This window comes from Saccostrea cucullata, unplaced genomic scaffold (assembly GCF_032062105.1).
Source record: "Saccostrea cucullata isolate Sc308-1 unplaced genomic scaffold, CSIRO_AGI_Scuc_v1 ctg101, whole genome shotgun sequence".
NCBI lineage: Eukaryota > Metazoa > Mollusca > Bivalvia > Ostreida > Ostreidae > Saccostrea > Saccostrea cuccullata.
Genome location: NW_026939309.1, coordinates 550,664 through 578,446, shown reverse-complemented (window position 1 = coordinate 578,446; position 27,783 = coordinate 550,664). Strand labels below are relative to the sequence as shown.

The 27,783-nt window shown below is 34.1% G+C and overlaps 1 protein-coding gene across 1 annotated transcript; it reads left to right on the top strand.

Moving 5' to 3' along the window:
- Positions 1 to 932: 932 nt before the first annotated feature.
- On the top strand, positions 933 to 26,672 carry LOC134252750 (folliculin-interacting protein 1-like). The gene is made up of 39 exons (XM_062735254.1): positions 933 to 1,111; positions 2,237 to 2,322; positions 2,434 to 2,487; positions 2,713 to 2,795; positions 3,445 to 3,699; positions 3,960 to 3,984; positions 4,126 to 4,424; positions 6,633 to 6,746; positions 6,839 to 6,927; positions 7,078 to 7,134; positions 7,260 to 7,389; positions 8,154 to 8,254; positions 9,144 to 9,223; positions 9,336 to 9,406; positions 9,755 to 9,916; positions 10,100 to 10,155; positions 10,527 to 10,690; positions 12,115 to 12,215; positions 12,519 to 12,635; positions 15,129 to 15,223; positions 18,759 to 18,873; positions 19,166 to 19,279; positions 19,813 to 19,913; positions 20,049 to 20,111; positions 20,204 to 20,292; positions 20,386 to 20,472; positions 20,609 to 20,766; positions 20,883 to 20,983; positions 21,090 to 21,210; positions 21,393 to 21,565; positions 21,720 to 21,837; positions 21,959 to 22,011; positions 23,380 to 24,363; positions 24,708 to 24,818; positions 24,932 to 25,097; positions 25,236 to 25,297; positions 25,400 to 25,532; positions 25,689 to 25,813; positions 25,916 to 26,672. The coding sequence occupies exons 1-39, from the start codon at positions 960 to 962 to the stop codon at positions 25,992 to 25,994; spliced, it is 5,244 nt and encodes a 1,747-aa protein (XP_062591238.1). The 5' UTR covers positions 933 to 959; the 3' UTR covers positions 25,995 to 26,672.
- Positions 26,673 to 27,783: the final 1,111 nt, after the last annotated feature.

Here is a 27,783-nt window from a genome sequence, read left to right as displayed (position 1 = left end):
GAGAGTCAGTCTCGGATATTAAAAAAAACCAAACAAAACAAGAATCAATCAGGCTAGTGTAAGTTAACGGTAAGTGCTCTTTGTAACTGTATTCGTTAAAATAATTTTGCACATGAACTGTTGCCAGTGTTGGGATGATCTAGTCGTGTCACTGAAAGTATTATATAACATTTTTGAAGAAGTTTTCCCATTATATCACAAATATAATATTTTTATCCATATGCCCTGAAAAACTGCCGAATCACGCCGGATACAGTTATGTTCCACCGGAAACAGTTATGTTGCCCTCCCGAACACAGTTATGTTCCCTCGCGTGCAATCATTCTGTATATTAATTACGTCGGGTTCGAAATTCACAGAGGCAGTTGCTAAGCAAACGTAAACAGTTCCGCGAAAGTTAAAAAGTAGAAACAACGTCTGCAATTCGTTTATTCGAATTCAGAGGAATTAGATAATTTAATTGAGGAGAAAAATTCTTTAAATACAACAAGGGTAATCAACACAAGCGTCAGCATACTGAAAACACTGTGCCATGAAAAAGGACGGGATATTTCGGAATTATTCTAAACGTAACATGTATGTGTACATAGTGTTCAATAAATATGTTCGATGATCGATTTGGGTTCAATGCTTAAAAATGTAATATACCATATATTACATGGCTTATTTCTCAAAGCAATACAAAACAAGAATCATTTAGGCTAGCCCTGGAGTGTTATGTCGCCCTCTGCCTGCGGCATCGGGCGACATAATTTTGCACATGGCTTTGCCTGTTTGGGCCAAATATTCTGGTATGTCGTGTCACTGAAATGTAATATATGTATAATGTTCTTCACAGATGCTCATTTTTGACATGTCTGCAACTGTCTAAATTAATGAATATGCATAGGTTTGTAATAATCTATTAATATCTACCGTATATATTCAGTGGTTAACTTTGATCCTGTAGGAAAATAAAAATGAATGTGAAAGATGAATATGACAAGCAGTTTTTAAACCAATATCAGACATTGTTGTTTTCTGACAAACTGAGAAATGGCACACCCGCAGAGAAAGCTGACATATATCGCAGTCTCATGGGACAACTTCAACTTGCACAGAAGCATGGAAGGTAAGCCATTTAGCAGTTTACTCTACCTATTTAGAGCACAGGCACTTGCACACAGGCAGTCCGTTTGGGATATAATATCCCAAATGGGCTATAAATTTACAGTGCAAAAATTGAAAATTTTTATTTTGGTAATAAATATCATAAATCCGCATCAAAACAATTAAAATGGAATAACTTTTGGCAAGCAAGTTTTTCTGCAACCCTACCGTTTGTTAGATTGATCCCCAAGAAAATAAGGAACTTCCGAGGGATCAATCTCCTAAACAATGGGCATACAGGAAAACTTGTCAACCAAAAGTTATTCCTTTTTGAGTGTCCTGATGCGGATGTATGATATTTATAGCCAAAATAAAAATTTTCAATTTTTGCACTGTAAATTTATAGCCCATTGTATTATATCCCATTTGGGCGATAAAAGTCTTAAAATATTTACCACAAGGTACCTAACTCATTTTCAGGCACCCATGCTTCAAGCTTGTATTTTATTAATAAATCAATATTTAACCTACTTTAAAATGACATCGTTCACTTCAAAAGGCTTTTTTACTTGTAAATAAAAATGTTTTAGACGTCTCTGGTCGAGCTTCTTTATTATAAACTACTCATTTATTTCTCGAATACATTTTAATACTTTTCTTGGGATACAAGTAAAAAGATTAAGGATAAAATCTTGAAGTCTGAACGAAGTTGTATCTTGTTTTTAAAATGTAGGTTTTTATTTGATATATAAACAAAATACAAGCTTGAAGTGGGGGTGCCAGAAAATGAGTTGGGTACCTTGTGGTAAGTATAAGTAAGGGGTACCCCATGTACGAAATAAGTGCCTGTGGTTTAGAGGTCAAGTTTGCTCAATTATTAAGGAATTAAATTAGTTGTTATTGAGATGAGAAAATTCTAAAATAAATAAAATGTTCCATGGAGGTTTACAAAACTTGATTCAGTTTTTTTAGTTTAGTTTTGTTTTGTTTTTAATAAATTTGGTTGGGAGAGAGCAAACAGAATTTTTTTCAAAGAAAATTTCTAAAAAGCACACTTTTTATCTTATGATATATTTTGTTAAGGTCCATATAAGCATTTCTAAGTGCTTAGAGAGTCTGTAAGGTTCAATTGTTTTCTTTCATCAAGGCTTTCCAGTGAAAGTCATGAGCTTCTTAGAAAAGAATACTGGAGACCATACACAGCCATTATGGATACCCACAACACAGATCAAGGTAACAGTGTCAGCTGAATTTATAGGCTAACTTCATACATCTTATCAGACTGATCAGTTTATTGTCAAAAGATGCATAAATGTCATAGCTTCAAGAATATTTTGTTTGTAGGTTTAAACAACTTTGCAGAAGGTGCATTATCAATCTGCAGTAAATACAGAAATGGTAAAAACATAGACACATTGTTTGTTTACTTTGTGGTTTTGGAAATAAGAACTCTTAAATAAATTTATTTTGAATAAACTTGAAATGTCTATTGATATATTCAGAAACAATGATCTGAACTGTGACTCTGTAGCTACCTTTGAAATTGGTGGTAAAACTAATAACAAATGAATTCCATCTATAGTTCTGGAATCATTGATCTGGAATATTTTGTTCTATTAATAGAAAGCCAGAAATGGAGGAGTTCTTTGTCCCTGGAGAAAATCAAAGAAATGGACTGTTACAAGACTTACCTAGCCAATGTCAAGGTCAGTGTTACAAGACTTACCTAGCCAATGTCAAGGTCAGTGTTACTAGACTTATCTAGCCAATGTCAAGGTCAGTGTTACAAGACTTACCTCCTCTCCTAGCCAATGTTAAGGTCAGGGTATCAAGACATTTCTAACCAATGTGAACATCACTATTACAAGACTAACCAATGTCAAGGTCACTATTACAAGACTAACCAATGTCAAGGTCATTATTACAGGACTCATCTAGGAAATATCAAGGTCAGTGTTACATACCATACCTAGCCAATGTCAAAGTCATTTTCATTTACAAAACTTTTCCAGCAAATGTCAAGGTCAGTGTTAGAATGTTTTATCATCAATATTAAGGTTAGTTTTACAAGTAGTGTCAAGAATATGTAAAATTTAAAGGTGCATATTGAAATAGAAAATACCCAAAGCAGTGCTGTAAGACTAGTCAGCAATTTAGCTTTGTTTACTTTATATAATGCAGTTAACAAACAATATAATATGTAGTTAAAAAAGCTTAATTAACATTGAAATTCATGTTATTCTTGTTATGCATTGTGGAAATCGAAATGGATCTGATTTCAGTGTAATAAAATTATTTAGCTATTAACCTTTAAGTTTTCATGTTATATACAAGTCTACTTTTCTTGTGATTTAGGCTAAAAATGAGCAGTTACTACCAGAAAGCAAGCAGTCACAGGTCCTAATGAAGTCCAAGAAAACAATGGTAGATTTTAGTGCTAAAGCTTCCGTACAAAGTCAGGGAAGATCGACATTCTCAATGTCCAGTGCAAAAGTCAACAGGGATCTAATGGAGACTTTAGCAGTATTTCTAATAGCAGCTGCAAAAGTCAACAGGGATCTAACGGAGACTTTAGCAGTGATTCTTATAGCAGCTACAAAACCACAGAAAGCTTGAGAGGACAGCATTCTTCAACTAACAGAAATAGTGAGGGACCTAGCTGCAATAATGTAGCCCTCTCCGATTTTTTTTAATCTGATGTTTTCAAAAGGGCTACCCTCTCCTAAAAAAAAAAAAAAAAAAAGGGAGAGGGCTACATTATTGCAGCTATGAGGGACCCAGAGATATAGAATTTTATCTGCTTGTTTTTCATTGTATTTCGATATAAAAACTGGTGTATTTTGAGTGGTGGATAAACATTGATAACACAGTCTTTAACACATGATGATTATAGTAGTAATGATTAAAACATCATTTACAAGGCTGACAGAGAAAGAAATAAAACGAAGAACTAAGAAGCTTTATAGTATTTAAAATATAAGATTATTTAAAGTGTTGTAAATAGTCACAAACATGAACAGTGAGTAAAATATTGAGATGCACCATCATTGAAAAATTTATCTTCTCTAGTGCCAAACCACGGGAATGGATATTCTTATGCAGCTCAGGCCAGACCTGATAGTTCTAGCAGGGATTCATTGCATGTAGGGATTGGCAGAAATCAGAACACTCAAGACAATGCCAGAATGTTTGAAAATGGTGCTAGACAGTTTGCTAACAGAAAACCCCTGTTTGGAAATGGAGGGAAAATGTATGGAGAGAGAGAAAATAACCAGCCTTTTGGAAGACAGTTTGGAGAAGAGAGGTCATTCCAGAACAGAAACTTGAGAGAGGAAGTAAGTAGACCAGACTGCATGTGTTATACTGTATACTGGAATATGTTATACTGTAGCTGTTTACTGGAAAATGTTATGTCACAGTATATTCTTAATTAAGAACATAGTGATTCACTGTTTCTTATTATTATTCTTATTATTATTATTCTTTTTTTTGACAAAATTTTGTGCAGGCGATTTCTCTAAAATATTCAGTGGTTTTTCAAAACTTTCACAAAATATTTGTCATTATATGAAGTTGTTACATCCGAAGAAAAATTTGGACAATTCGCTTCTGGTGCCAAGTTAACAATTTGTATTTTAAAATGCGATTTTGTCGCCCCTTTTTGTATATGGCTAAGTATATGATATGGAGACTTTGATAATAAATACTTTTTATTTGTTTGCAGAATCACCTTTTTGTTCATTTTGGTTTTGTTTGCAATAACCATATACGTATTTTCTTCTTTTTTGTTTTTCAGTATTTTTCATTTATTTTTGGTAAATTAATAAAAACCCTCCTTTTAATGTTATATACGTTTGAATGTGGATAAATTCTCTAGATATTAGCATTCAAAAATCTTAAAGTGTCCAAAATGGCGGCTGTCTCTGTCAACGCCGACATTTCGCAATAGGGGTTTACATTATATAATGCGTTTGTTAACAAAGTAACATAAGGATAAATGAAATGTTAAGGAATACTTAATTGTCACATCGTAAACGTTGCAGTTTTGTGTCAAACTAACGTCTTCTATAATTGGTTTTGGCTGATTTCAAAGTGTAATAAAATTAAAGACTAAATGTGCAAATGAAATTCGATACCTAATATGTTTTGTGCACCACGGAAAAACAGATCAGTTCATACTTAAAGTAATACGTTCTCAGGAATATCAATTAGAATTGTAAGTATAAATATTAACCACTGTTTGTGTCATAAACTAAAATAAGACAAAAATAAGAAAACAATTTTTTAAAAGATCGCTTCATGGAGTTTATTTAAGCATTCTTGTCTCAAAGACCTGATTCAAGTTATTGAGCATAAATGATATCTGATTCCTTGACTGTCGTAGGGCGAGCCATGTTTTTCGGCGAAACGTTTCAACTTTTTTCGATTAACAAATCGGGATAGTTCACTTTGGGGATAAACAGGAAATTGAAAAAAGTTAAAAATTCATAGATGTTTCATCGCTTTAGTGTTACATGCATATATACAATATGGAATTTGAAAAATGTGTTAAATATACTTTGTTTTTCTTCGAATCTTAGGCTGTAAAAACTTGTGTTTTTTTAATTTCATGGAAGCTATCACACCTATTGATAACACAAAGAAAAGGCATGAAGATTAAGTCGTGGCGTTTAAAACTTAATTTTATATAGTGACCCGCCTTTCAAAGAGAAAAGCACTTTTGTTCATATATACAAGTAGATTTTAAAATGTTGTAAAAAGTCCAAAAACATAAATCTAGTGCGTTGGAATTTCAAAACTTTGATTCAATGCCCCTTGTGTGCAAATCTTTTTTTTTTTTTTTTTAAATTTTTCAGTATATTTAATAGAAAATTCGAAAGAAAAGGGGCGAAGATTAACTCGTGGCGTTTGGCGCTAAAATTTGAATAGTGACCCGCCTTTCATAATTTTAAGAGAGAAGCACAGTTTCGTTGATATATACATATTATATAGTGACCCGCCTTTCATAAGAGAAAAGCACTGTTTCGTTCATATATACAAGTAGATTTAGAGTAGAGGTCCCGATAGCGTAATATTTAGTGCGTTGGAATTTCATGTGGCGACGTGAGTTCAATCCCCCTTGTGCGAAATCTTTTATTTTTACTTTTCAGACTTGATTTGTTTTCTTTCCTGGAATATGTTATACTCGTTGCTTGCAACGAGTTTCATCTAGTTCTGTATACTGGTTGTAACAGGATGTCATTGTTTTCACTCAGTCTTGTTGTATTGTGTACAGTGCTTTTACATTTAACCACTACTTGATACACTAGGGGGAGGGGAATATTATCCAATGACTTTGATGTCATCCCTCCCAAATTATACAAATTTTTTGTACTCACTACTCAGGAGAAAAAATTATGGACACTAGTTCACTTTCCTGCAGGATAGTATTGAACTTTGCTTAGAAACAAATTTTCATAAAAACCAGAAAGTTCAAATCTATTCTCTCTTTAATGTTTCTAAGTAAAGATGATGGAATTCTTGCTTATTTCTGTTTATGTAAGGCTGTCTCCTTGAAGAGGCCATTTATGGATGAAGAGGATGAAAGATTTGGCAGTGGGGAACAAAACAATGTACCTCACTTTTCTGGCCCATTTAGAACAGCCAAAGAACAACTAGTAAGTACTTACTACTGGACACACTTCTGTCTAAAATAATTTGGTATTTGGTATTCCATGACATTAAGAAATGTATTTGTCTATTTCGACAGAATATCGACAACCAGAAAAAATATGGCAGAGGGCGCGGTCAGGTGTCCACTGCATCCTACGGGGCCACCAAAAAGTCATTAGGACCTAGGTCAGATCAATCTACAAGTGATAAAAAGAAATCATTGATGATGTCCAACACTGAATTATGAATATAGCACATTAATGCATGTATTGAACTTTTTATTTTTGTGTAAGAATATTTTATCTGAAACTTCTGAAATGTGTGGACTGTTTTCAGACGAGGGACAAGCAGTAAATTTGTGCCCCCTGTGATGAACAGGGAAGAAAATGAAGAGTAGGTGTCTAATTTTTTTTCCTCACTCCAAATCCTCTGACTGAAAGTAAAGACGTTTTATTTGACTTGAAAAAAAAAATCCTTTGAAAAAATGTTTCTAGAAATAGTGAATTTATTGATACCAGGAATGAAGATGTTGGAATAAAGGCCATCACAAGATCAGTGCTTGGTAAGAATGGAGAGAAGAATGAAGAGGTGACAGATGAACGACTGAAAGGAATAGAGCCCAAAATGATAGAACTTATCATGAATGAGGTAATCTTTAAAATATCTATATAAAAATAGTTTGCCTATACTCTAAAAAATGAATTCTTATATAAGGCCATAATAAATAAATTGCTAGATTCTCATCCGAATTTTTGTAAAAATCGAGGCGGGCGGGCAGCTTTTATTTTTTATTTTTTCAGTTTTGCAGATTTTTTATTGACCAGGTCAATCGGTGTAATTTTATCTACAATACCCAAATAAAAGTCATAGTAAAGGTCAATTATCTCTTCACATCATCACCAATCTTTTTCAACCAATGACCCTTGTTTAAGATATATACGCATGTATTACAGCAATTACCATCTTTTCAGCTGTAAAACGAAAGTAGAAAGGTAGATTCATACCGATCTCGATCAGAATTAAGACGAAGAAAAACAGAAATAAAAAAAATCGAGGCGGGGGTATAAAATCAGGGCGACGGGAATGAGAATCTAGGAATATTTTTATTATGGCCTAAAACAAAACAGTTTTCACAAGAAGTACTGCTTTATCTTTTAATTGAAATCAGAGTAGAGTGAATTAAAAAGTGCGCAATGCTTAATTTTGTCCCAAATGGATAATAAACACTTTTAGTTTGATAATAAGGTTAACTGAGGTTTTCCAAAAGTATGGACTTTAAAAAAAAATAATTGGAAGGGGTGAGGCATGAATGTTCCTATTTTACCATTATCTGAAGTGCTGTGTCTGGTTCTTAAACTTATACAATGTGCTAAATAAGACAATCCATCACACTGAATATCCTTCTGATCCAGATAATGGACAATGGCCCTCAGCTGTCCTGGGACGATGTAGCTGGTCTAGAGTTTGCAAAAAAGACCATCAAAGAAATTGTGGTGTGGCCAATGTTACGTCCGTAAGTGTCTGTAAGAATAAACTCAGAATTTAAAAGGCAACCAATTTTGTTTCAGTTGAAACAAGCACTGACATTATATAAAATGTTAATATACATGTACATGTAGTATACCTTATACAGAATCTCATTCAGAATCTTGTGGAATATTTACCTGTACCTAAATGTAGTCAACCAGTAGTTGTTATGTGTTTAGGAGACATTAACTGTAAGGATATTTTGTTTTGTTTTCGAGCTGTAAATGACTTAATATAGGACTTGACCTTTTATGCGCCCGGATCGATAGATCCGAGGCGTATATTGTTTTTGTCCTGTCTGTTTGTCTGTTTATCTGTTTGTCTGTCTGTCTGTTGTCAATTTTAACTTTTGAACCATGAAAGATAGAGACTTCATATTTGGTATACATACTCCACCAATGAAGTTCTTTCAAATGACACCAAGGTCAATGACCTTGACTGTGACCTATTTGCTAAAAATAGCTTTTTCGAATTTTCGTCATAACTTTCGAACCATGAGAGATGAAGACTTTATATTTGATATGCATACTCCACCAATGACGCTCTTTCAAATGACACCAAGATCAATGACCTTGTGACCTTGACTGTGACCTTTATGCTAAAAATAGATTTTACAAACTTTCTCCTTAACTTTTGAACCATGACAGATAGAGACTTCATATTTGATGTGCATACTCCACTAATGAAGTTCTTCAAATGACACCAAGGTCAATGACCTTGTGACCTTGACTTATCTTCTGAAAATATTTTTTTGAACTTTATTGCTGTCGGGCGCATAGTGTTTCACAAACACATCTTGTTCAGTGATATTTTAACTGGTCTTGCTTTTGATCTGTATATGACTTACTAGTAATCATTGGATTTTATTTTTTCAGTGATATTTTTACTGGACTTAGAGGTCCACCAAAGGGTCTGTTGTTATTTGGGCCACCAGGCACTGGCAAAACTCTTATAGGCAAGTTAATTCTATTCTTACAAGATCATTACTAAATATCTTTAATATTCAATATGTGGTGTATGAACTTGAACCCTTATTAAATACTTTAATTATAGTTGTTGCTTTTCAGGTAAATGTATTGCCAGTCAGTCCAAATCTACCTTCTTCAGCATCAGTGCCTCATCCTTAACCTCTAAATGGGTAAACAATAAACAACATTACATTGTCCCTGTTTATCTGCTGTAGGCCACCTCTGAAATAGTCATGTGTTAATGCTCTATATCTATCCTTCAAGTGCATTCACTTAAATTTTATTAAACTGAAGGCATGGGAAAAACCTGATTTAGGGTAAACTCAGCATAAACAAATTACCTTATATTCACTGTCTTTTTACGAAGATCACAAATCATCTTTACTTTAAAATATCAGTTGACGATGTTGGATTTTACCCTTACTTTATAATGAAGATTGAGTGTGTTTGTTTTAATTTATCAAGAATTAACTCTTACTGTATAATGAGGACTGAGTGTGTTATTTCTCGTTTAACAGGTAGGAGAGGGAGAGAAGATGGTGAGGGCGATGTTTGCCGTCGCACGCTGTCACCAGCCGGCCGTAGTGTTCATAGATGAAGTGGATTCACTTCTGTCCCAGAGGTCGGACGGCGAGCATGAGGCCTCCCGCAGAATCAAGACAGAGTTTCTCATACAACTGGTAATGCCTAGCTCAGCATGAATGTTTGTCTGCTTATGTGGGAACATTGAAAAAATTTCACTTTCCTTTAGTATAAACTTGTTGAACATTTAAGAATTTGTGACTGATGTCTCGGGTCAACTAAATGTAACAAAAGTGTATGTTGTAGATCTTTTATTGCATCGTGTGTAAATATAATTATAGGATGGTGCTGCCACACTGTCTGATGAAAGAATTCTGGTCATAGGAGCTACCAACAGGTCAGGAATGTCAGATGTCTTAATTAATGCACCTACTGTAAATATTAGATCTGGCTGTGTATTCTCTTTAGTGCCTTACACGGAACGCATCATCTACTAAATCAAGTACATCACTAAATGTTTTGTTTTCATATATCCACTTAAATCATAGTCAGAAAGTGCTAATTCAAATCTACGCCAGCTTGTTAAAAAATAAATTTCCTCCAAATATCATACACACCAAATATACATTACATTCACAGTAATCTTCCGAACTTTCTCTCAGTAATTGATAAGTTTCAAAACTTGAGTTATTGGTAAATGTAGAATAGACAAAGTTTGCCTCTTGCACATTCATTGTTTGGTCTGTAATTGAAGATTTCTTCCATCAGGCCCCAGGAAATAGATGAAGCTGCCAGACGAAGATTTGTGAAGAGACTTTACATCCCCCTCCCAGAAGGGGAGGCACGTAAACAGATCGTCCTTAATCTTCTGTCCCAGCAGAAATATCAGCTGACGGCGGCCGAGTTAGAGGCCATTCAACAAAAGTCTGAAGGTCTGGACTCAAGAAAAGATGTCTTTTCTGTTGAATTTTTATTTATAATGATAGTGAAATAGTTGACTTTGAGGAAATTTTTTTTTAGAAGACTTGGACATTTATTAAATCCATTACATATACGAGGGGTTATAAAAAAGTTCGTGGACTAGCGCTATAAAATTAAAACCGCTTTAGGCAAATCAATGAATTTTAAAATATCTAGTTAGCATCATCTTTTCTATATAAAGAATAAACCATAAATCATAAAATTTATTTTTTAATAAATTAGTAATGTTTTTGTAAGCAATGGTATGTCCAGGCGGCGCAACCTCGAACACGACGTTTTTGCGACCTATGTGTAACTGAGAAAAAACTCTTTTGATATGAACATTTAACATCCAAAAATCCCGTTAATTCAGGTATGTGTCGGGACACAACTTTTCCATAAAATTTGAAATTTTCACTTCATTTTGTAAGTCTTAAGAACTTTTATCGTAAATTTTACATGGAATGTTTTTAAATAAATGAGGCCTTGAAAATGACGTCAAAAGGGGGGAAGGGTTTCTTTTTCCAACATTCTATCAAGTTTTGCCCCTGAAAAAATGGTATATACCTAAGAAATGTTTAAACTGGCTACAGAGAAATAATATGCACCCAGAATACTTGCCTTTTAATGTCAAAATATATTCAGAGAGAAAAGGGATACACAGTTAATGTCGATTTGTAGTCAAGGTGTGAAAAATCAATCGCGTCAAAAAATGACGTTGATCATGTGTTGTAGATATTAAACTCTCAAAAGCAAAGTATACTGGCACAATCAAGCGAGGATCTCTCTCAGTGTATAAATCCATTTGGAATAAAATATTTATTGAAAGCCGCTGTTCATGATATTGTAGAATCATATAAACAAGGCGGGTTTAAGTCCTAACTCAGCTCCAGGGAATCTCATCCAAAAAAGTGCTTGAGGTAGAAGAAGAGGACATTGAAATAAACAATGACGTTGTCGAACGTCATGAAAATAAACGACGACAGCGCCGGGTGATCATATAATGTCGTTTTTATTTTATAATAATTTGGCAAATAATGAATGTATCAAGCTAAAATTTTCAGCATTTTTTTATTTTTTGTTGTTTTATGTTCCATATAAATTTTGAAAGCAATTTTTTTTAGAATTACATTTTATAGCCTAAATCCATTACTTTTTGATAACCCCTATACATGTATTATGTATATGTACCATGAAATAAATGGTGTCAAGTGTACTGGTCTTGTCTGCAGTTGTTTTGTTTTAAGCATTAATGTAGCGAAAGTTAATAAATTCTTTAGATACCCAATCTGCATAATATATTAAAGTTGATAAGTACAGTGTATTTTAACAGCTTACCACAGTCTCAAATTCTTTTTTAGACCATGGTAAGTCTTAATACAATGTGTATTTACAGGCTACTCGGGGTCTGATATGTCCTATCTGTGTAAGGAGGCAGCCCTGGGTCCCATCAGATCCATGGCCTTTGGGGACATTGAAAACATCACAGCTGACCAGGTATATAAAACTTTGAATCATTCAGGACTCTTAATTCACATGAAATGGTTTAACATGGCGTGACAAAAAAAGCTTCCAGATATTAACCGAGAGTTTGAGATATTGAGAGTAAATTCAGTTAAGAAAATGTTGTTGGGACTTTCAACTCACATACCCATGGTATTCGATATATCGGAATTTGAGAAAGCGAAGTTCAACTATAATTGCATTCACTATTGACCAATGTATGGTACTTTCCTTGTAGTAAGAGAAATGTCAGATAAGCTGTAGACCTTGTTATATATTTATCATAATTACTTTCAGGTTCGGCCAATTCTGTATGAAGATTTTGAAGCAGCCTTTCATCAAGTTAGGGCCAGTGTTTCTGAAAAAGATTTGGACCTGTATTCGGAATGGGATAAGACATTCGGAAGTACCTGTAATCGAAAATAAAATGTTTTTGTTTTGAGTGACATGTTCAAACAGTTTTCATTTTAGAGAAAATAACTTGAAAATGAAAATGGTCGAAATCAGTCAATGAAATAATCAAAAAATGACCGCATTATCCTACGGAAAATGGGACTGATTTTTCTATTTGAATCACGTATGACCTGGCAATAGAAGATGTTGATGTGAAGTACCGGGTATTTTTAATGCAAAGAAAAATGTTATGTTTTGAAATATATTGTTGATATATTAACAATTAATTAAACCAGTGAAAATTTGTTGCTGTATTTTTGTCTGTTTTTGAAAAGTTATCAAAAAAGACCATTCATTTCACAAAATATGTAACACATTATGTTTAATTTTGTCTGTCCTTGATTTTCCTCTGACTGTTTTCCCCCCTGAACTTGACCATCACTCTTGATTATTTTTTCCAAATCAAAAACAAACTTCACTTGCAATAATACATATTGGTAAGAGCCAATTTAACAGCTTTTATTTTCTTATCTTTATCTTTTAAATTACTTTAGCCACACTTTTCCTTCATTTTGCAGTTACATGTACATGTACCTAATAAAGGAGGCAAAGGTAACAAATTCTTCATCTCCAAAAAAAATCCACAAACAATTCGAATCTGTAAAGGATTAAAATATTCTAGTGGTGGGATCAGGTGTCAGAAGGAGTAAGCATCCCCTGATGATATCAGTTCTTCCATGAGTCCTATGTGTTGATCAGGTAGACATGTCAACCAAGATACAACCTAATTGTTTAAATAGCTAAAAAGTTCATTACAACAATTATAGAATTTACAAAATCTAAATAAATAATATTTGGGGATTATCGATATTCTGTTATTATAGATACCAAAAGCATATGTATTAAAAGTCAATGCACGTTTTCAGTCGTATTTTACAGGTAATTTACTTTATATCAACAACAATGATCGTATTTCAAATAAATAAAACGAATTCGTAAGTTTCGATATTCATTGGTTCTTATTTCATGATTACACGAAACCCGAATAGCAATTGTTGGTTTGGCTATTCCACGGCTTGATCAGGTCCTTCACCACTCACCAGTGTTCACCAGATTTTTCTTAATTGGTATTCAGTCCTTGAGAAAGGAGTTTCTTGTGCAATATCTGCCATACTGGGATTATGTAGACTTTAATGAATGTTCATAGTCTATGGGAATTTATTGAAACGAACGTGTATAAATTATTTTCTAAAATTTATCATCTCAGTTTAAAGTCAAAATAATTATTAATAGTGAAATCGTTTATCAATTACCAATAATAACCAATCAATTATATCAACACAAGGACGACCCACAGGTGTAGTGTCATCTATGTAAAATTAACACCTCACACAGTTGTTCAGTTTTCCAGGTAAGTCCAGGCTGCATCAATTTTACGCTTGATATTGGCATGATTTCACATGCAATCAAAACTTCGAGAGATAGAGAGTAATTCAATGATATGTGTTCATGGTTTTGGTTCCGAGATAGAAGTTCGAGAAATCAGGAGTAAATTTGCTTACTTATATAGCCTGCTTCTCTCTAGAGATGTTGAGAGATCCCGCCCATCGAGAGTCACCTGTAGCTAAAAAGTTCATTACAACAATAGACCCTTTTCCTATGACATATTTTGCCTAAATTTAATTACATCTTAGGGCAAAGTTGAATTTACCTCTCTCGGAACCAATTTTAAATATGCATGCAAGAAATATATGTTAGAAAATATTTAAATTTTAAAATCATGACATGAAAGCCTTGACAAACGTATATTCATGTGTTATCTTTTTTGACCATAAATTGAACTTGTTGAATAATGATTGGAGTTTGTCCTTATCATCAAAATATGTCATCATTTAGAATAAAAATCACTATAAGATATGAAACATTAACTTGTATGTCAGCAATCCTGTCTGTTTAAAAATTAATCCTATAAGTTGGGCGATGCATGCAGGTGATTACTGAGTGTAGCGAGCATGCGAGCGGATCTAACATCTACCGGTAATTTTAATTAGATTGGATATGAAACAGATACATGACAGACTTAGTGGTGTCATAAATTGTTTAATGTATACAATCATGTTGTTTTTTTTTTAAATCAAAGTTTGTGTTGATACCTAGCCTTTTATGAAAGCTAATCAGCTATATAATTAGAGCTCAGACCAAATGTCTCTGCCCAGATCACAATGTATTTTTTTTTACTGTTGCAATAAATACAGCTTGGTCTAAGTTAGGTGAGGGCATTGTTTTTTCTGGTTGCCTTTCTTACACGTAATATCTATTATTAGATTGTGAAAGGTATTCCGAACGTAAATTTAAAATAGATTGGGAAATCCTCATTTCTCTCCGTAAGAGAAGGGTAGAGAAGTTCCGAATGTCGAATTCCATTTCTGGCAAAGATAAGCCAATGGGAATGGATCTTACAGAGTCGGGCTTGTTATCAACAATCATGTGATGAATAATGGAGGCCCAAACTAGGCCAAAGTGAAAATGGCATTACTAAAAATTTTTCAGAATCGTAAAATAGGAAGAAATTCTGGTCTCTTCAGCAAATATTCAGAAAGAGGGAAAGAGTAAGTATTACGTAGATTTATTTATTTTGAATTCATCTGTTCATTTGTATTTCTTTTAAGGACCAACATACAGTCACTTAATTCCCTCGTGAATTTTTGTCAATAAACAGTGCTGTACGAGTCATGGACCATTGTTTACGTTTAATTCTCCGTACATCGATACAAACATCCTCTGGTAATCTGAAAACGAGCGAAAAATTCTGATTAGGCCTAAGTAACGATTTTAAATGATCATCTTTTGGTTTTTATTGAGTGCGTGTGTTGAGTAACGTAAACAGCGGACTGATTGTTTACAGCCAACGCAGGACAGCTGATAAGCATGTGACCAGTTCACATGAATATGGATCACCGTGTACCCTGTACACATTGCTTACACATCACTACCCATGTACTGCAGAATGTAAAGATTCATTCCTAGCATAAAGAGTATATTGTGATTTTAATGAATTACCAGCCATGGGACTTTTAGCTAATATCACCAGTGGAACTAATGTGACAGATTTATGGATCACTAACAAATCTATATTCAGGAAAAGGTAATTTTAAATGATCAGCTCCTGTTATAGTGGCTCCGAAGTCCGCATGGAGGTCTATTTTTACTATTTTGCAGAGCAATTCAATTTAGTTTTACAAAATTTTAGTTGACTGATTTTATTTATTTACCAGTGCTGTTATGTCATATTTCACAAAAAAACATTGTCGATTTGCTGGGAGGAATGTGATGGTCAGGTAGATTCTATTGCCTGTGGCCAGATAAAGCAGTTGGAAGAGCACCTGACAGGAAATTCAGGGGGCCTGGGTCAGAAACTAATGCCCTGTTCACACGGAGAGTTTAATTCGAATTAAACGTAAAGTTACTGCGCATTAGCTCATGCGTTCACACTGAGAATTTAATGCGAATTAGTTTAATTCGAATTAGTTTAATGGGCATTAAATTACTTCGCATTAGCTAAGCGAAGCTAAATCAAATTGAATTCTGACACATGCTTAATGGCAAAATTTAGTCAAATACCACTTGTCGATGGTCAGCTATAGGTACTTGTGCTATTTTTCAGCGAAAAACTAAGGAAAAATTTGTTAATCATTAAAATGTATGTACAGACACTGTGACATTATGTCAAATGGATCTGCTCTGCACAAGGTGACGTGATTTGCAAATGACGTCATAATAGCCGTGCTGAGCCGGGCTGCAGTAAAATTTTAATTCGCATTAGTTTACTTCGCATTAGCTGTCGTGTGAACGCAATTTAATACGCATTAGTTTGATTCGCATTAGTTTACTTCGCATTAATTTACTGCAAATTAAACTCTCCGTGTGAACAGGGCATTAGTCTGGTCCATCATATTTTTCTCCTTTCCCATTGCATCATGCATGTCATCATAGAGTGAATTGGAAAGAGAACATCAAACATAACCTTTAGTGATGTATTTCATAATGCTTAAAGGCAAAACTTGAAACAAAAAAGTATAATTTTAACATAAAATAAAATGCTTCATTGCATTTTAATGGGAAGAACATTTTTTTTCCTTTGATATTTGCAACCACTGTGAAATACAAATTATTTGTTCTTCTGTTAGTTCTGTTAAATCAATCCTGCATCTCTTGAAAGTTAGACTGTTTTTCTGCCTAAAGAGGATAATAATATCGCGATTAAAAAACTTAGCAAACTCTTTCGCGATGGAGATAAATTGCTGACATGTAATTTAATACAATGCAAGATCGATCATAGTAGCATTCATAAGGACAGATATAAAAAATCCTGGTGGAATACCTTGTCTAAAAAATCGCAGAACCAGCCTAATAAATTTTTGAGAGGAGCCAATCCTAAATTGTTACATTTTTAACGATATTTTTAAGTAAGCGTACTCTTCTCGTTAAATTTTCATTGAAATTCGTCACATTTTAAAGCATATAAAATATTTTAAACTTTCCTTATTTGACAATCTACTATTTGGAGTAATATCTGGCAAATATTGTGATATATCGGCATTAAATTGTTGGAATCAGTCGATTGTCACTACTGTAAACAATGTCATGTGCCCCAGAAATTTAGACCTTCCTCGACTCCCCCGCAAAAGAGCAGTAGTAAGTTAGAGGTACTTATTGGTAGTCGCGATATTACGTATTACAATTTTACCATGTTGTTAAAATCACCACACCGATGGTGCAACTGAACTTTGAGAGAGTATTTAGACAGATATCTTTTCAATATGGGAAACCTTTAGCATTTTGTGATTTTCAGCTAGTAGCACCTGATATTTACTATGATTAAGATAGAATATCAAGATAGATGAATTATGTTGAATTGGAAACATAATTTATTGTCATGTAATTTGTTTTATTTTTCATTAAAGGGCACTGATAAATAACTATATCAATGGTAGAAATGAGATTCTACATAAGAGAGAGTAAGCATTAAGTACCTATATGTACGCGACCATCAATAAAAACACCACACTGACGGGCACCCCTTCCCCAGCCAAATATCTAAACAGCATCATGAAACACATTCTCTTTACAGAGTTGTCCTTCCTGTTTTTCTCCCACATAAAACTCTGGATAGAGAATGCATGAATCAGTTTATCTAACCACTTTCTTCCTTCTTCCCTGGATATATATATACTGCACATCCCACATGTAATAAACGTTAGTTACTCATTTTAGCAAAAAGATAAGAATAGTATTTTTCATACTGACTGAAGAATTATATTGCATAGTAAATTTTTTTTTCTGAGTATAAAATAATTGATATTTATAATTTTGTAAATTATTTCAGCTTGTGCCTTTGTTAGAAGTACACAATTATATAACATCACAGAGATGTTGAATAATTATGGTCATTTATTGTCAGACTTATGTCAATGAAAATTAACTTATTAATTTGTATATATGTGACACCATCTTGTTATAAAAAGTTAAATTATTAGGCAGATAAAAAGGAATAAATTACAGTGTCAGTCCTACTGATTTTTTTATCTACATTGTACATCCTGTTCAGTACAATATTCTTGCAAAGATATGTGATTTTTATCATTGATAACACAGCTAAATTGTACATTTTTGGGGGAGGCCAATAATGGATAGTTATCATATGATGGAATCATAGGATATGAGTCAGGTGTTTCAGAAATTTATTATATAACTAAAAGTACGGAGATCTTACCTGGACGTATAGTCAAGCTTTAAATCGTCCAATCAGAGGCGAGTAGTGGACAGGTACTTAACGTAAACAGTTAGTAGGGTAGTTTTATCACATTAGTGTTTCATAAGTAATGTTAATATTTAGGCCTATGTTCTTATTATTATTTAAAATGTTGATGCTGTATGATAAATTCAAAGGGATTTTGCATTGAAAATGTATTTTATTAAAGTTTATTTATTTTAAGAATTAAATTATTCTGAACATAGAAAATTGCATTAGCATGTAATCAAAAAATGACTATGCACTATACTGAAGTCATGTGAAAAAGACATGAATTGAATGATACTATGTTTATTTGTTTAGTAAGATGGATTTCGTTTTTTTTGTCACAGATGGAAGACCCCTGACTTTGATCCATCGTTGACAAGGTTACTGATTTACAGCGAGGTGGATGGAAATCGCGTCATTCTGTTCGACTCTAACTCTGTCATCAATTATGAAGATAAGGTAAAGAAATCGGAGTTAAAAAAAATACCAGTTTGTCATTTTAAAATTTGGAAACTATCTAAAGATAAGAAAATATTTAAATAGAATGTCTTTAATAGTAAAGATCAGTAGGACAGGGAAACTTAACATTATAATTAGGATCATGGTGTAGTTGAACAAAGACATTACAATATTCAAACTGCAGAAAGAACACGACAAAGCAACCAAAATAAACTGAAGTCAAATTCAATTAATTAAAAATATGAATACACAATAATATTGAAGTAAGTATCTCTATTTTTATCATCAGCAGCAACAGAAACCAAAGTGTCAGAGAGGAACAAAATGTCGGAGGAAAAATCCAGGGAATTCAAGTCCCACCACAACAGGAGAGAGTACCTGTCATCGTTATCAGCCAAAATATCAGGTAGGGAGTCAGTCAGGTCTGGGAACATATAGATCTAGTCATTGTGTTAATTGATATTGATATACAGGCACTGGCATTTTAAGTCAGTAACTTACTATTAAACCTAGCTATGAATGTAAGATGTTGGATAAGTTTGGTTAGGGATGTTTTAAGTGGTTGTGATTATTGATACTGATAGACAGAAGACTGATGTTTTAATTCTGAAGCTCACAAAACCATGCTCTGACTGTAAGATGTGGGATTGGTTAGATTGGGGATAGTGTTAAGTCTTTTTGATACTTGATATTGATAAAATGGTGTTATAATTCTGTAGCCCACAAGACCATGCTCTGCCTGTAAGGCATTGGGCTGGTTTAGGTCTAGGATAGAGTTAATTGCTTAATGGTTTTGATAAATGATATTGATATACTGACATTTCAATTCTGTAGTTCACAAAACCATGCTCTGACTGTAAGATGTAGGATGGGTTAGGTTGGGGATAGTGTTGTCTCTGTGATACTTGATGTTGATATAATGGTGCTTTAATTTTGTAGCTCACAAAACCATGCTCTGACTGTAAGAAGTTGGAGGAGGTGGTGTTTGGTAGTGTGGGAATGGCTCAGAAGGGGACCTCACTCAAAGTACATTTCTTGTGGTAAGATCAATTTTTACATGTGAATGTGACAGAGTCAACAACTGTATACACCAGTTTGTTTATAAAATACATTAAAATTTATCATTTATACCTTATTTTAAAGTACTGTTTAATTTTAATTTCATTTACCTCTAGGTCACAGATGTTACTGACAAAAGTCTTCATTCCAACAGCTCCCAAACAAGAGTCCTTTAGCAGGTGATTAATCATGCAGTTTTAAATTATAAGAATGCAGTATTTCTATTTCTATTCTGACAGAATATCATTTTTCATTTGTTCTTTTTTTTCAGTGACCTAGATTTTAATCAGAGTTCCCCGAGTCAGGGGGATCAGTCCAGCCCCAAACTTATATATCACCCCGAGAAATCCCCAAGTATTGGTAAGTCTGGCAAAGAGCTAAAAGTAAATTTCAAAAAAGATACATTAACTATTCATTTGGAAGGATTAATAATTATGATGTGTTTATTTATAGCTCAGAGTATCCCGGTTGATGTCCCCTCCACACGAGACAGAATCGCCACCTTTGATATTTACGACAGAGACAGTGGCTTAGCTTCATGTAAGCAGTCAACAAATACATGAAATCCATACTGCACTTCAAATTTGTAACAAGAGAAAAATGAAAGAAAAATATGCAGTGATTTGGCTTATCTTTTGGATTTTTATGTTAAGTCTGTTGTTTTGTTCTCTTGCAGTGACCTCAAGTGGGAGTTTCCAGACCCCCTTCCCGTCCCCCAGCAGTAACGCCAGCAGCTACAGCAGCCTACACCGCCGGTGGATGAGAAGTGTCCACACCTCTATCGAGGGATGCATCAAGAAACGCAACTCCCACGATAATCTAGTCGCTCAAGATGTAAATATCTCTTCTAAAATCTGTACACATAGCACTTGACAAAATAATTGCAATAGACAAAACTCTGGAGAACATTTTGAAAATGTTGAGTAATTATTTTTTTCTGTTATTTCCAGACCTCACTAGGCCCTCAGCCAGGCTGTAGGAAAAGAAGAAGTAAGCTCGCGCTGGGCATTGTGTTTGGGAGTGACGAAAAACAGAATCAGGAAGACAACCTGTTAGTTGGAGTGATTGAAATTACTGAATTTTTTTTTTTTTTTGCATTGAGTTGATTGTGATAAGAGTATCTTAATAATAAAAAATGTTTTTTTCTCTCTTTGTAGGCTATTCCAGAATTTCTTCTTCTCTCATATTACATTGATAGAGGGTCACCTTGAACGATTAAAAATGGAGGTTGAAAAAGCGTACGGCACAAAACAAAAGTTTGTGGATATCGTCATGGAGGTATGTTATTGCTGAATGTTTGTTGTTAGAAAAATTAGGTTTAACAGTTTGCAGTGATAATAAGCTATACTTTATAAAAGATATAGTTTTCAATTAAAAATGAAAGATATTCAAATATTGAGCAAATAAATAAAGAAGACTGGAAGAGAAAAGTTTCATGTCAAATTATACTTTTGTTTAAGGCTTTGGAGACATTCCGAAGGGACATTATGGATTTGTATACCTCTCCACGGCTGAGTGAACCTGTGTGGCAGAGCATGATGTCACACCCCAGTTACCGCTACCAGATCTGTGAGAACTTTATGAAGGAATTGGTCACTCTCATCAACAAGTTTGACAGCAAGAATAATGAATTGTAAGTCATCAAAGTCTAACACTCAGTTATTTTTTTACAGAGTATTTTGTGACTATTTGATTTGTGTCAGAAGATATTTTGTGTAATGATCAGATTAACAGTAATTTGTAATGCTACTTTCCTGATTTTTAGATATTTTGACTTCTTGTTACAGTTTTATGAGTACTCTTGTGACAGCTGTGTTGACACATCATCTGGCCTGGGTTCCCACGGTTACACCAGCGGGGGGAACTCCCTCCAAGACCTACCTCCACAATCATTCTGCTAAATGGGTATGTAGCTCTGGTAAAGAGCAGAAGAATGCCACAGAGCCTTCTAAATATTTCACCTATTTTTATTAGTTAAAGAGGTAAGAAGCTGTTCCTTGTCACATGTATGAATTTTTCTTTACAGTTGGACACATTAGCGAAGACCCATCCTTATAATCCACTCTGGGCTCAGTTAGGGTAGGTCCATGTATATGTAACTGCTGTCTCGTTTTTTACTATTACAATGATTTTGATTTGTAATTTTTTAACATTTCTTTGATCATTCTCAATTACTAATGATTTACATATTTAAGGCCAGGATTTATTTTATTTTCAGTATGGTTTTGCTAAAACAATTTTTTTCTTTCCGGTCTTTGACCCAAATTTGAAAATAGCACTTCCGGTTTTAAGGAAATGGTGGGTAAATAGATTTTAATTATAAAGCAATTAAAATTCATCGATACGAGTGCCATTCAAAACGTTTCAGCCGTTCAAAGGACAAATAAAATGCTGACGACTTTGCTGCACAATGACATGCTGGTGAGATAATTATGTATTCGTTTCAAAAGTATCTGTCTGTAAATAATTTTCCTCTCCCAGGTTTTAAACTGCCCGTGGTAGCTATTGAATATTGCCAGCGACATTGTTACAGTTTAGGTCTCTGTTATAGCTTACAGTCTAAGCATCATTCTTCAAAAAAGGGTTGCTTATGCATCAGATGTAATGAATAAAACTATGGGAGAAGTCCATTTGAGGAAGAAATAAACAATAACCTGAAGAAATAAAAAAAAATTCAACTATTAAAAGGCGGCAAGAATATACAAATATATACAGGCATGTAGTATCAATTGTATCAGCCAGAAAAATTATTTTACAGTTAATTGAAAAAATGTTCACCATAGTTCCCAATACTCCCTGTCTGTTTTATGATAGGAATTATAATTTTAGGCATCAAGTAAATTTTAGAACATTGTCTACACATTCATCTAACACATATTTAAAAAATGAAGATAAATTGAAAGACTTTTAAAGAATTGATTTTTTAAAATATATTTTGACCAACATCACAAAATTTATATATAACTGGCCCAAGCTGGCATGAAATAAGCAATTAAATGTTCTACTTTCCTATTTGTAAGTATTATGTGTCCAGTTATAAGGAGCCTACTAGAATAGCATAAAAAAAGAATGTACAAATGTTAATAATTGATTTATCAAAAATTCTCATGTTCATAACTAAACCTTAACATAAAAAAATACTGGCCTTATATGAAGAAAGGGGTCTCTTTCAAAATAGATAATTTCAGGGCCGCTGGGTCAGGGGTACCAGGGGGGTACTTTGACTAAAAATAAATTAATGCTTTGAAATCTGCCCTTTGATAAGCAATGGTGCCTCCTTCAAAATTTGTGAAATTCATGGCTTTTTGATTAAGACACGAACCAAATACAATCACTGGAAAGTTGTTACATGATACTCAGGTGACCTATAAGGCCCGTGGGCCTCTTGTTTACTATTACAATGATTTTGATTTGTAATTTTTTAACTTATCATTTCATGGATTTCAGGGATATGTATGGTGCTATTGGCTACCCACTGAAAATAGCCAGGACAATTATTGTAGGAAAAAAGGCAGATCTTGTCAAAAAGATTCTGTACGTTTTGAGTTACTTTATACGCTGCAGTGACGTTCATGAGAATGGTGAAGTCGGAACACTAGAATCGTTTCTAGATGATGTTAGCATAGAATCTCCAGAGGAAGATAAAACTCCCGTCCACGAGGGATTTAAGTTTCCCTCCGTCTCTGACGAGAAATTACAGACAGGGTTTCATATAAGCAATTCTGTGATATTTAACACTAGTTCACCTGATATTCAAAACGGTGCAGAAATCAAAAAATGTGTTGATAGGTATGATCTGAAATTAGATATCCAAGGGCAGCATTGCTCACATGAGAATGAAAGTGGGAAAAGGAACAGAAACCAGACGGAATTGTCGGAGGTGAATCAGGACGAGGGATATTGCTCCATCGTGCAGTCAGACGAGAGTGAGAAGATTAGGTGTAGGTTATCAACGGACTGTGTCGTGGAAAATGTTCCTGTGGAAAATGTTATGAATGTGAACAGAGCCGCTGTGTGTCGGACTAGTGAAGTGAACGAGAAACTCCTCAAACCTGCCAAATCTAGTTCTGTGCTTTCATCTAAGTTTAGTAATGATGTAACGTTGGAGAAGAAGCCTTCAACAGCTGACATCAAACACCAGTTCCTGTCAGATAGAAGTGACAGTATGTTTAATGAGTACTTTGAGGATGATAGTATAGTGACAAAAACAATTGATGATGTGCCTTTAGAACAGCGAGTTATTCACCCAGCAAAGAGGGATATTGTCATGTCTCAGTCATTGGAATGTTTAACAGAATCCTCCGACAACGACACACATCAGAGACGACTCGGATCAGTGGGACAGTCGGCAAGGCCCAAGTTATTCCCCCTCTCCCGGCAGATGAGTTCAGATTTCTCCAAACCCTCCACATACAATCCCGGTCGCTGCAGGTTAGCACTGATTCTCTGTAAAATTATGTTAATCTGTATCAACTTAAAGCAATATTGTATAATCTTTTCTTTTTTTTTTTTCGATGATCTATTTTTCGCTTATATAAAACATGCAGAAATTCTGTCAGCTATAATGTGGCATAAAAACATTACCATTTAAAAAAAAAAGAATCTTTCATCATAAAAAATAACTTGCACAAAATAAAACTACAGATCCTCCTTTTTTGCAAAATTTTCAACACATGGAAAAAAAAAAACCCGAATATACAGTATTTTCTGTGGGTTTGGGTCTCCAATTATTGCATTTGATAAAACGAGAGTACAATGTATTTTTTCTGTTGCAGATCTGTAACGCCTACAGAATTAAACAGGCGCCGGCATCTCTCCTCCACCAGTAGTTTTGATTTTGATCACATGGATCCTCTTGTTCATTTTAAGGAACTTTCAATGCCAAGGTAATTAAACATGCTTGCATAATCTGTCCTGTACTGTTGCATCACAATTTAATATCAGAGAATCTGAAGTTTTGATATTTTTGTAACCATGAACATGTACCATGTATTTTCAGCATTATCAGTGAGAAGAATAGCAGCAGTAAGATGTTTGATAGGAACTTTGGTCGGTCTCTCCTGGCCGAGTATTCCGACCATTATTTGTCTAATTTCGTCCTGCATGGTACATCTGACAATAACTTTAAAGAGAAACTTGTACGGGATCTCCACATGGCAACTCAGGTCTGTTCTTGTGATGTTTAACAAAACTAAGGAAATAGACAAAAGTCTAGTTAAAATGGAAATGTGATGTCTAAATTTGTGTATTGATTTTTCAGTATCGTTTAACCGTATCGTCTACAAAGTTTTGTTTTCTTGCAGCACTCTGTGTTAGATGAACCAATAACTGAGGCCGTGTTTATTGTAGCGGATACAGACAAATGGTAACTTATAAATTAAATGGCTTTGCTAATATAGGTACTAACAACTAATTGTCAAAAAAGTTGTAATTATCTTTAATGACATGACTGTTATTTGATTTTTAGGTCTGTGGACATTACCAGCAGTAAGACCCCCGATCAGCCTCCAAAAGTCAGTCGTGTGGTCGCCTCCCAACTCGTGTGCAATATGATGGATGCTGTCCAACAGCTACATCGCCTCAAAATGAGCTCCGAATTCGTAAGTATTGCACATGCATCAAAACTTTTATAAAACATGCGTTTAATTGCACTTTTAGAAAGGAAAATTAAGTACTGTATATGATGGAGACAATTTTCTTTTTGCATCATTAGTCAAAAATGGATAAATAATGATTTTTTAATTATTTATTTACAGTGCTTGATGCACCTAGAAGACAGACTGCAGGAAATCTATTTTAAGAGTATTATGCTTGCTGAATACTTAAGAGAGAGTAAAAACCCAGGTCATTGTGACATCAAAGAAATGACCAAATTACTCGGGTAAGGAGAAGAGTTCTTTCTACATTTTAATAACATGCTTTAGATTGGAAATAAGAATCATTAAACAGAATGTTACTAGAATTTTTTGTCTGTTATTTTTAGGTTTGATAATGGAGATTTGCCACTACTGGTGGCCATTGCAGGGACACACTCCTCGCAGTTGACCCTGGGAGACCAATGATTTAGGACCCACCCACGCCAAACACCCCCCACATATCAGGCAGCAGGAGTGATTCAAAATCAGATACAGTAAAATTCAGTTATAACGAAGTCACTGGGACCTATGAAATTACTTCGCAATATCCGTAATTCATTATATACATATAAGGAATTCGTGAAATTTATGTAACTTGGGATCCAAAAGAACTTCGCCATATCCATGAATTCTCAATATCGGTGTTCGTACTAAACGAGTTTTACTGTAACAAGAGGCTGATCTCAGATTCAATATATCATTAGTCTTATTTGATTTTAAGGTGTTCAGTGAATGATACTGGTGCCATAATGAATGTTCATAAAAAGGAATGAGTAATCTAATTTAAAATGATTGAGAGTGAAAAAAAAATTGTATTAAAATCAGGGATATTTATGCCAATAATATGTGATATATTTTGCCTGGATTGTTAATTTCCCTTATGCTTTAATTAAGCAGACAGTTTAAACAATTATGGTCTGATTTATACACGGACACTTCATCGATTGATTTAAACTTGTATATGTTAAGATGCAATCTACATGCTTTAGCCTATTTAGTTACAATATCTGTACTTACATGTAAATGCCAATAGACAGTGAAGCTTAAAGCTTTGCCAGTTTTTATGTCAAAATCAATGTATCGAATAAAATCTTGAAATTTGAACTTTTCCTATTTCTTTAGTTTGTATCAACATATGAAGTTTGATAACACTATCTTGAGTAGTGTCTGTAAAACTGAACTAAACACTAATTCAAGAAAAGTGAGGTGAAAGGAAAGGTCAAGGTCAAAAAATGTAGATGCAGTTGAATAGTTCTTATCAGTATGTATCAATATATGAAGTTTGATAAAAATATCTTGAATGATTTCTTAAGAACAGAGCTAAACACTCATTTAAGGAAACTGAGTTCAAGGTCAAAGGAAAGGTCAAAAATGGCGATGCGGTTGGACAGCTCTCTTCAATATGTATCAACATATGAAGTTTGATAACAGTATCTTGAGTAGTATCTGTAAAACTGAGCTAAACACCAATTTAATGCCCTGTTCACATGGAGAGTTTAATTCGAATTAAACGTAAAGTTACTGCGAATTAGCTTCGCTTAGCGTTCACACAGAGAAATTAATGCGAATTAGTTTACTGCGCATTAAATTACTTCGAATTAGCTCCGTGTGAATGCTAAGTGAAGTTAATTCGAATTAAATTCTGACGCATGCGTAATGGCAAAATTTAGTCAAATACCACTTGTCGATGGTCAGCTATAGGTACTTGTGCTATTTTTGAGTGAAAAACTAAGGGGAAATTTTGTTAATCATTAAAATGTGTGTACAGACACTGTGACATTATGTCATGATCTGCTTCTGCATAAGGTGACGTGATTTGCAAATGACGTCATAATAGCCGTGCTGACGCCGGGCTGCAGAAGTAAAATTTTAATTCGCATTAGTTTACTTCGCATTAGCTGTCGTGTGAACGCAATTTAATTCGCATTAGTTTGATTCGCATTACTTTACTTCGCATTTATTTAATTTACTGCAAATTAAACTCTCCGTGTGAACAGGGCATAAGAAAAGTGAGGTCAAGGGGAAAGGAAAGGTCAAGGTCAAAAAATGTTGACGCAGTTGCATAGCTCTCATCAATATCTATCAGCATATGAAGTTTGATGAAAATGTCTTGGATAGTTTCTTTGAAACTGAGCTTTGAACTGAGCTAAACGCAAAGTGTGACGGAAGGACAGACGGAAGGACGGACATGACGAACACTATATGCCCCGGCCAT